Below are 10,375 nucleotides of genomic sequence, written 5' to 3' on the forward strand. Positions count from 1 at the left end.
AAACATCTTGAGATGGCTTTTAAGCAATGAAATTGAGGTAGGGTGTCTGGCTTACCAGTCAATTGTCAAATGATTTCTAACAAAAACATAATCTCCGCAGCTGGAAAATACCACAGATATTCATCTGAACCGCGATTTCTTTGCAAGGAACCAACCAGCAGCCCGGTCTGGCACTTACATCAACCTGCGCGAGGTCTCCAGCCGCATGAAGCTGCCCCAGGGAGAGTACCTCATCGTGCCCTCCACTTTTGAGCCTTACAAAAACGGGGAGTTCTGCCTTCGAGTTTTTTCGGAGAAACAGGCTAAGACTCAGTAAGTATCTTCTGTAAAGCTTCCTCTTCTGCTGGTGAGACACACGAAGGAAACTGTTCCACCCTGTGCGAGAGACCTGTGTCCCGTGCCCTGTGCTTCCCCTTAGCCAGCAATTAATCAGCCAAACGGACCCATTTCTAGCACCTGTTTTATTACGTAGTCTACCCTGTGTGGCACACACATTCGTCACACGCAGTCACGGCTTATCAGATGGCCTCCGGCAAGCAGTGATGTCCTAACTGGACCCCCCAGGGCTACGAAGCAGAAGTTGCCCCAATTAAAGAGCGCAAGGGAGGACCTGGGAGTACGGTGATGAAGAGATGGTTTTAAAAAGGGCTATTTCATCAATAGCAGCCGGTGAATGAAAGAAGTAGGAGTCTGAATATGAGGTGAGAACAATAAAGCTGGATTTCCCAATGAAAATATCTTAAACGGAGGTGGTGCAGACGGAGGTGAGATGGGGAGCACAGTAAGCAGGGAAACTAGAGGCTTGTTCTGTGCATTTGGCAATGCCTTTTATATTAAAACATGTTGTTTTCTTAATTATTTTATGGGCAAATGGTAGACTAGTCACTATAGGTCGTTGTGTTTTATTTGTTTTTTTTTCTTAGGGTGATTGGTGATGTGGTGGCTGCAAAACCGTATGAGGTAAACACCTTAACTGGGCAGACTGTTTTTTTCCAACACACTTTTCTTTCAAAATGCCGTAAAAGTGATGTAAGATTTTTGCTGTTCTCTTGAGTACTGTGCTGCTTGATCACAATACATGTTTGGGCTCAGGAAAAAAACCTTTTCAGTTACAGGGGTTCTTTACACATCTCTCTGGCTTAGTTTCACATGTATTTTCATGTAACTGTGCCCATGAGGCGCAGAAGCTGCAGCCCCATAGACTGGGTAGGAACACATTAAATTATCCTTTTGTGTAACATAGGTAGGAGATGGGGGGAGGATGCAGAATGATCTTTTTCATAGAAAGAAATAGTCTTCCTGAAGCCAGGGAGAAATTGCAAAAGTGTACTTCCAAGGAACCAGTGAGCTAAGAGCCCCACGCGTGCCCTGTAGCCAGGTGCAGCAGCATTTGCTCTGTAGTTATAAGACTACTTTGACAATGCAAGAAAACTTTTTCAAAACTTTTTCAGTCTTGGAAAGTAATTCGTCCCAAATGAAAGCAACCCCCTGCCCAGTCTTGATTTAAGGAGCCCTTCTGTTCTGCCACTGCTGCTGTGCAAGTGCACGTTTTCCATGGTTGTAAATAGTCCCCTGTAAAGTTGCTTTATGACACCCGTATCTCACTTTCCAGTACCATGTCATAAATCACACTCTTGATCATCTCTTTCCTCCAGCCTCATGTCGATAACAAAGATATAGATGATGAGTTCAAGACTCTGTTTCACAAGCTTTCAGGAGAGGTAAGTGGATTAAAATGAAAGAAAAAGACTGTGACCTCTCTGTTATGATTATGCAAATATTTAGCCTGCCAATTCCTTTTACTGCCTGGCCTTCAAAAACCAGGCAGTTCTCCCCTTTTATTAGCTCACAGCTTCAGCTCAATTTGTTCTACAATAGCACAGTTCTACTACATTATTCCTCTTATTGGTGCGGAATGGGATTTGTTCACTCAGTAATGCAAGGCATGGAGTAACTCTGAAAATACGGATGATGGGAGTTACGGCTGTGAAAATATTATTCCATGGCACAATAAATTATCTGTGGAGTTAGCACATAATTGTGACAACTGGCCATTTGGGCAATTCCTTCCTTTTAGTGCAGAAGCCTCTGGAATCAGAAAACCGTCGGGTGAAATTTCTCTTTATTTATTGCATTCGACAGCCGTCGGTATCTCGCAAACCCTGCTGTGCTAGCCTGTGGCTGTCACATCGCATTTGCTGCTGATGAATAGGTGGCCACAGGCGCTGAAGAATGAAAACACCTTCATAGTTAGGAAGACTCTTCTGTCTTGTGAGAGGGGAATTTCAGTACTGTTTGGTTGCAGTTTCCATAAGCCTGGAAGATCTCAAATGCAATCCTGAACCCCTTTAGTCGCGAAAGAAACTGAGATATTAAATCAATCCAGCCAGTCCTGGTGAAAAGTTAACGTTTGCTGGGTCATGCCTCCACAGCACCTAGCAAACAACTTATTTCCCATTTGAAAGGCTGGGAAATACTCATGGTTTCTGAGGATCTCCTCCATGGGATGGCTCCTGGAAAATGTTAGTAAAAAATTAAAGATTTACCTGCCTGAGAATAGGGTTGGAGCTAAAATAGTCTCCAGATGGCTGACAGAGAATGAATGCAGTTTGCTTCAACTGCTTTTCCCGTTAACGTGTTATATTTTCTGCCCAGGACTGTGAAGTGACTGCAACTGAGCTTCAAACCATCCTGAACCGGGTTTTGGCAAAGCGTGAGTTGCGCTGTGCGCTGCGGGCTGAGCAGGGTGGCACAAGTTGCGCCTGGGCTCAGCGGGAGCGGAGGGAGCCGCGGCAGGACGGGGCACCGCAGCCTCACACACAGCCAGGGTCCGGCTGGCACCTTGCTCCTCTTGCCGCCCAGCCCCACTGAGTTTCTTCTGACTTGCTGAACCTCTTATATAGGGGGGAAAAAAATACCATCCGGGACTCCCCTTCAAAGAGCTGCCAAATCCCTCCCCCTTCACCAGGGGAAATTATTAGTATTATTATATTATTATGCTTATTATTATATTACTATTATTATTATGCTGCTGTGTGATTTCTGTGGGCAGATAGAGGCTTACCAGCCCCTAAAATGAGAGCATCCCCTGTCCCTGCACTAAAAAAGCCACTTTAATGTCCATTTGTTAATAAACTGAGAGAGACAGCTGGGAGGAAATAGTGAGAGAAATGACAGAGCATTTACCTTGCTGGGGAGATTTTAATGTGGCTGGCACCTCTGGGGTGGCATGCAGAGAAATATTGGTCTAAAAGTACTTCTGACTTCGATTTTTACTTCCTTTGTGTGCAGGAAGGGATGTTAAAAGTGACGGATTCAACATTAACACTTGCAGGGAGATGATCAGCCTTTTAGATGTATCCTTTAAATGTCTTTCATCACCGTCAAAGTTTCTGGATTTCTGTTGCACGTCTTTCTGACAAGATAAGGCTAAGTTTACATTTTCGTTGCCTCGGCACACATGTCTTTATTGACCGAAGGCATAAAATTCAGCCAAGAAAGCTCTATCAGCTCAGGGCGCAGCAGCCTGAACCGTGTCATCACTGGTTGCTTCTCCCACTGGCTTTACATCTCCCATTGCCTAAATGTTTCCCCAAAGAGCAGCAGTGGAGAGAAGCTGGCACGTGGAGCCTTGGTTCCCCCCCGGCCGAGGACCAGGTGAAGACACGTAGACAGCGTGCTTGGCAGGAGTCTGGGTTTTAAGCACAATCTCAACTCCCATCTCTAAAATTGGGTTCTCCTAGCATGGCACAGGGCTCAAAGGGGCAGAGAGAGGCTGGAGAAATTATTTGATGGGAGAAAGCCAAGGGCACGTGCGTAGTTTTCCATGGGAAGGGATGTGCAGGGCCCTGAGGGATGTGCAGACGACGGCTTAGCCTGAGACCGGCTCTTGCAGTTTACTCGTGGTTCCTGCCTCTGGTGTCTGACAGGGGTCCACCCCAAGGCAGATGCTTTGTTTCCCGAAGGGCTTTAATCCACGATTAACTGTACAAAATATGAGTGGATCTAATCACGCTTGTGTATTCAGCATCCCATAAATCACTCCTTGAGAGTGCAGATAGCCTGGAGATTCTTGGCATGCCTTTCCCTAAGCAAATATAAAAATATGGGCCTGTCTGTAGGAGATGGAGATGCATTACAAAGGAGAGCTAATATGGCATTAAGATTACCCTGTGATGAGTGATTTGTTTTTGCCGGAACTAGTTGCCCTTCAGCTTTGATAAGGACAGAGGAATCCTGATTTTCAGACCCTACCTTAACAACCCCAGACGAATGGGACCGGCTCCTTGGGACTTATAGAATTCAAGACACTTTGGATGAAGATTCAGAAGTATTTGGTAACGTAATATTTCTGACTGTCCCCCCTTCCCTCTCAAATCTGAAGTACAGATCCAGAACTGAGGTTGGGTTAAGCCACCAAAGGCAGATATACACATAAGCTTCCCTTCTCACAGCTGGAGTTTGATCCAGGGCACAGAAACACCTTCCATTTAAAAGGGCACAAGCAGAGCCTCTTTCACCTTAGCCCCACCATTCTCCATAATTTGCGATACCTTCTGAAAAGCCAGATTAACTCCCTTTCATTGCTGGACAAAAGACAGAGTCTCTCTCAGCTGCTTGCTTTATTAAAGCGTCTATGAACCTGTCTCTGCTGTTGTGGTGCGTTACATTATCACCTGAGCACCAGGGTTGCTGAGACATGCTCTGGCACTAGAGTTTGCTAGTTAACTGCTGAAGCAAATGCAAGAATAGGATCTACGAAAAGCCTGGCTTTGTATTTTTAAAATCTTGTAGAAATGCTGCAGTTATTTTTCTGATGGAGGGTTTAATATCCCAAGAAGTTCACCAAGAATCAAGCAGTTTAAAGGAAGGTCAAATTTGGACCTATGCTATTTGGTGACATCCCTTTGAAGCAAGCCTGCTGCTCCCACGTTTGATGCTGCTCAGCGCAGAGCACCTTTCGTGGATGTTCATGAAGAAGTGCTCAGCTCTCCTCAGGCTGGAGGCATTGGGTGCATGGGGGGGCTTATGTCAGCAGAGCAAGCCCTCAGAGCCAGCTCCAGCCTGAGCTCTAGGCCTACGTATTTTCCAGTGCTGGATAACAAACCCGCTGGCAGTAGGAAGCATCTGTCATCGTGTCTGAAACATTAAGCAAAATGGACTTTGTCTGCTGCGGTGTTTGCCAAACGATAGGGTATTTTCCTCAGTGCTCTGTCTGCCACCACGTAACGTGAAGGCAGGCAGGCTGCCAGCGCTTGGGAATGTGCTTCCCAGGCTGGCTTGCTTGCCAGTAGCTACTGGAGATGTTTCCCTTCTCATGAACATTTCAAAGGGCTGAAGCTTTGGCTGGTAGGGGCAGCGTCTGTCCCAGCTCATCGGAAATCTGAGGCTGCGTCTACACAGCAAAGCGGTGGTGTGGATGCAGCACAGGCAGGCGTGATCAGTCCAGCTTTACTCTAGCTGCAAGAGCAGGGACTATGTCAGGGCTCCAGTGTGGACTAGCAAACCAAGGGTAGACCCTGGAAGGGCCCTAATATTTCATTCTGGTTGCCAGCCCCTGGTGAACTCATGTCTTCACTGCTGTCGTTAGCCAGCTGTGGAAGTCGAAGCCTGCCCGCCTGTGCTCACACAACCCCACTGCTGTGCAGGCCCACTTTCAAAAGCAGCTCCCATACTCCCCCGTTCCTCTGCCACAGGCCATCTATAAGAAAGTGGACAGTGACTACTCCGGGACCATGGACTCCCACGAGATGCGGAAGGCCCTCAGCGAGGCAGGTGAGTACGCTGCTTGGGGAGACCTTCTGACCACTGCGATCCCCCGCGAAAAGCAAGCACTGGGAGGCCAGCGGAGCATGTTAACTGCTCTGCCTCTGTCTCCTAGATCGCAGTGTTGCCAGTGCCACTCTCGCCTCCTGACATGCCACTAAGTCCTTTTGCTGTTATATACATCAAACCCCGTCCTCTCCTCTGCGTTCTCAACCATTAATACTTTTGTCTATGCTGTGATCATTGCTTGTCCATCTGATTATTACTTGCTCTATTTTTGGTCTCATTATTTCCTAATCTAATCGTTCTCTCTCGAAGCTATGCCCAAAGCCTCTTTTCCCTTCGTTTCCTCCCACCACCTTCCTCCACACTAGAGATGGTGCAAGCCTTATCAAGGCATGCCCCAACCGTGTCCTCTCTGATCTGTGCTGTTCACTTTTGCGGCAGTGCTTGCCAGCTCACAGGCATCTAGAGAAGCACTGGTTTTTGATCTGTTTTGTGCCCAGTGGAGTCCTATGTGAATGATCTAGAGACAGAAATAGCACTAATATAGGCCTGAATAAAGCCCAACGTGTTACGTGAGCAACCTGCTCTGCTGCCATCACTGCTATTCATCTGGATCCCCTAGACTCACTAATTAGAGGTTTGTCTGGGGAACAGAGGACTGGTAATGATGTGAAACAATGTTAAATATACAGTTTGACAAAATGCTGCGGGAGAGCTTTATGCCTCCCTTCACTGCAGTGCAATGGGCTTTAAAGGTGCCCAGCAGACCTTCTGGGATGAATGGACCCCCTCCTTCATCCAGGTCTGCCTGCAGCTGCAGGAGTCCACAGACGAGTCACATCAAAGGCAGCGTGTTAGCCTGCTGTGGCAGTGATTCGTGTGCTTCCTGTGCCTTCAGGTTTCACTCTCAGCAATCAAGTGCAGCAGAGCATTGCCATCCGCTACGCCTGCAGCAAGCTGACCATCGATTTCGACGGCTTCGTGGCCTGCATGATCCGCCTGGAGACCCTGTTCAGTAAGTGCCTGCCTCCATCAGCCAAGAGGGATTCCTGATAACTTTGGGTTTTTACTGAGTGTCTGGTGTCTTCTAACTCTGAATGTAGCAAAGTGCATGGAAATGTGAGGGAGCCAGCACAAATGTGCCTGTTTCAAAAAGCAGCAGAGAAATGGCAATCGCCATTCTGTCTGAGTGGCCATGGAGTTGGGGGGAGAAGTGTTTTCATGATCTACCGTGCTTTTCTGGTTTATGGTTATCTGCACTTTTTGTTCAGTGCTCGGGCCCCCAATTGTCCCATCTCCTCTAAATGGTACCATTTGTCGTTTACAATGCTGACTCAGACCTGATTTACATGTGCATCCCCCAAATCATACCAGATATGAGCATGTTAGACTTTGTAGCTGTCCTGCTGCCAACTCCCAGTTTGCTGCTGCAGATCTAACTATTCTACCCTGTGAAGTGGCTTAGAAATTACAAGTAAGAGGAAAGGAGAAGAACAGCTGTAATATTCCCAGTAGGTCTGCAGCAGGTCATGGCAAAAGGCCAGACCTCTACCTTTCATCAGACAGTGATTCTCTATATGCCAAACTCTGTGGTTTATATCCATTTTTCCCCTCCTTTGCTTTTTAGAAGTGTTCCAGCTCCTAGACAAAGACAGGAGTGGAGTCATCCAGCTCTCTTTGGCTGAGGTGAGGCTAGTCGTATTAAAATACCATGTGGTTAAGCTGTAACAATGGACACCACTAAAATTCATTTCTTTAAAATAAATATTCTAAGTATTAAATTAAATACTGATTCAAAGGGAAAGTTTACTTATGCAAAGAAGCTCATCAGCTCAGAAGACCTGTCCAAATTAGTAGACCAAACACTTACTTTATATGAGCAAAAAAGTAAAGATATGTTCAAAACACCTAAAGTTGTTTGAGGAAATGCTTTCACAGTGTGTTTTACTGTCTACTTTCAGGGGGCAGTGGTCAATGCATTAGAAAACACACAGTAGAAAACTGTTCCTGTCTGGCAGAAAATGAACTGAACCACCTGCCAGAATTAGAAGAGTCCTTTTAAGATGCCAGGTCTTTTTTTTTATTGTCGTTAATGCAAATTTCTCCTGTTGAAGCTGTAATAAAAGCAATCAGCTTCAGTCTTCCCTTTGCAGAATACAAATACATCACAGGAAACAGAGCTGCAAGGGGCCCCAAGAGGTCCATCTAATTAGTCCTCTCAGCTGAAGATTGGCTCTAAAGGGGGGAGGATGGCTAGGAAGCCCTATGGCCTTCAGTCAGAGTTATTTAAATCCATTTGCATTTGTGTACTTTGCATAATCTGGCCCTAGAATTTTAAAAGGACGTGCAACTTGCTCTGGAGAACTTTGTCCTTCCTCAAGAGAAACCCCATGTGCAATGTCTGACACCCATCCCAGCAATAAATTTCCCCAAAGTTCCAGCGCAGGTGGATCCTACACATAAAGCATACAAATACAGTTCCAGTCTTTCACAGGATTTTCTCTCAGAGCCTGTTATAGAGAGCCATGATAGCGTGTCCATGCCATGGACCTCCCAGGCAATCTAACTCCTTGTTCTGTTTCTCCCACAGTGGCTGTGCTGCACACTGGTTTGAACCACTGTAGATGAATTCGGCAGAGACCTCTGCAGCTCTGACAACCGTGGAGTGACTTGTTTGGCTTCTCGCTATCAAAGACAGCAGAGAGAGAAACCTTTTTTAATTACTGGCAAGTTATTTTAAGCCCAATAAAAAATGAAATGATCTCCTGTCGGTTAGAAGATACATGCATTCTTGAACAAAAAAGTGCAAATAATACAAGCAAACCCAGATGTATCCTCCTTTTCCTGCCCAAAGAATATTTCTTCATGTCATACTGAAACGTCACAATTTTGACTTAGCACTGATGGGTCTGGGTGGCTTTGATTTGTCTTCTAAGTATGCACCATAACTCAGCAGTGTTCAAAATCCAGGAATGGATCCCTCTTGCTTGCAATATCCAGCATGTGTTTTGCCCTCTGAGTGAGGGCGAAAATTGTGTTTAATGAGCTGCAGGGAAAGAAAAAGAAAAGCTTTTTGTCCAGAGTTTCTTAGGTGCCTGTGAACCCTTCAGAGTGCCACATAGTGTGGGAGAAGTTACCCACCTTATTGGAAGTGGTGTTTTCCAAGGTGTATATCCACAGGTGTCTTTGGGGCTTTGGATGAACAGCACAGACTTGGTGCACATGTACCTTAGCTATCTTCTGTTCTGCTGCTCTGGCTACCTCCCTTCCTAGCCAGTTGCCTGCTTTGGCTCTGTCAAGGGTCAGCAGAAGCTGGGGTGAAGGAGCTCTGAGGGACAAGATGAGCTGCTGAAAGCACGCAGGGATTGTGGCCCCAAGCCCAAATGCGGAAGCAGACAAACACAACGGCACCCATCCATCAGGCTTGGCTCACTCTTCCAGGCAGAGGAGCAGGGATAGGAGGCCGTAGGCACATTACTGCTGTTCCTTCAGCTGAGATATTCTCCTTTGAATATCTGTCCATTTGCATATTTCAGCACCCAAGGATGGGGTTTGGAGTTTTAGGAGATAAGGGATTGAAGTTCAGAAGATCACAAAGGCAAGCATGAGGGGAGGAATATAAAATGCACTTGTAGGGGTCTTAGAGCTTTTGTGTGATGGATGTGCTAAGGTGGACCATGATTTAAAGAAGAAACCAAAGCTAACAGTCATTGGCTAACAGTGCTGTCCTTCCCTACTATCTTGTAAAACCTTTGTCCTTAAAAAAATCTCTTTGCCTTTAATTTCATGGTATTATAAAGAACAACTATATTTGTTGCAGGCTAGATAATCTAGCAGCCTCTTTAGTATTTTGAAAACCTTTCTGTATCTCACAGTATTGTAATGATCTGGCAAGATGACATCTCTGACACTTCGACCTGGGAGCCAAAGGAGTGCAGACAAAGAGCTGTACCCTCAAAGTGGGCAGTAGGGCCATGGCTCTACCTCCCTGTCTCCTCAGAGCTGTATTTAAGAGAAGCCTTTCTTCCATGCTGGCTTTTTCCTAAGCTCTTTTCTTAAGTAGGGAGGAAACTGTTGGTTCCTCCTCATCTCCGAACACAGAATACCTCCTGACAGCCTCCAAGTTTCAGTTTGGCATCTCCTAGCATTTCTCAGTGGTGCTGGATATAGCTGTCTGACTAAAAGGAAACTATGTCCTGTTTCAGTGCATTACTCTACCTTTCTAATAGATGGTATTCGCTACACTCATTTAGAAATCCTCTCCCAGTAAAAGAGAAATAAACACCTTTTAGTTCAGGTTGCAGGGTAAAAACAACTGGTGAGGGGAACTGGTGAGGGGAACAGCAAGCTTTCCCCTGCCGTCTCTGTGCATGTATCATTGGTCATGACGTGTACACAGCCGTCTTATGTTGCTACCAGTTTCTCATGGTAGATATTTGCCTGCTAACCAACAACAGAAATCTTCCACTTACCTGGAAGAGAGAGCTACCTGGGACAAGTTTAGGTGTCAAGAGCTATTGTGCTTTTCTAGCAAATACTATGCCTGTTCAGTAAGAAGGACATGTCCTTCTCTGCCCTGTATCTTGAGTATGCACCACATCTC

At 46.0% G+C, this 10,375-nt stretch overlaps 1 protein-coding gene across 2 annotated transcripts in view; it reads left to right on the forward strand.

Annotated features, from left to right (window-relative positions):
* LOC112980111 (calpain-8) overlaps positions 1 to 8,550 on the forward strand; it is a 28,796-nt gene extending 20,246 nt beyond the window's left edge. The window contains exons 12-21 of one of the 2 annotated variants that reach the window (XM_064509964.1): positions 101 to 312; positions 924 to 960; positions 1,656 to 1,721; positions 2,656 to 2,713; positions 3,292 to 3,356; positions 4,269 to 4,337; positions 5,595 to 5,775; positions 6,671 to 6,787; positions 7,400 to 7,458; positions 8,363 to 8,550. In XM_064509964.1, coding sequence (XP_064366034.1) covers positions 101 to 312; positions 924 to 960; positions 1,656 to 1,721; positions 2,656 to 2,713; positions 3,292 to 3,356; positions 4,269 to 4,337; positions 5,595 to 5,775; positions 6,671 to 6,787; positions 7,400 to 7,458; positions 8,363 to 8,386 — 888 coding nt within the window. In that variant the 3' untranslated portion in view covers positions 8,387 to 8,550. The remainder of the gene's footprint in view (positions 1 to 100; positions 313 to 923; positions 961 to 1,655; positions 1,722 to 2,655; positions 2,714 to 3,291; positions 3,357 to 4,268; positions 4,338 to 5,594; positions 5,776 to 6,670; positions 6,788 to 7,399; positions 7,459 to 8,362) is intronic. The other variant, XM_026094753.2, reaches the window with a different exon arrangement.
* The last annotated feature ends 1,825 nt before the right edge of the window (positions 8,551 to 10,375 follow it).

Source organism: Dromaius novaehollandiae, chromosome 3 (genome assembly GCF_036370855.1).
Source record: "Dromaius novaehollandiae isolate bDroNov1 chromosome 3, bDroNov1.hap1, whole genome shotgun sequence".
In the NCBI taxonomy this organism is placed as follows: domain Eukaryota; kingdom Metazoa; phylum Chordata; class Aves; order Casuariiformes; family Dromaiidae; genus Dromaius; species Dromaius novaehollandiae.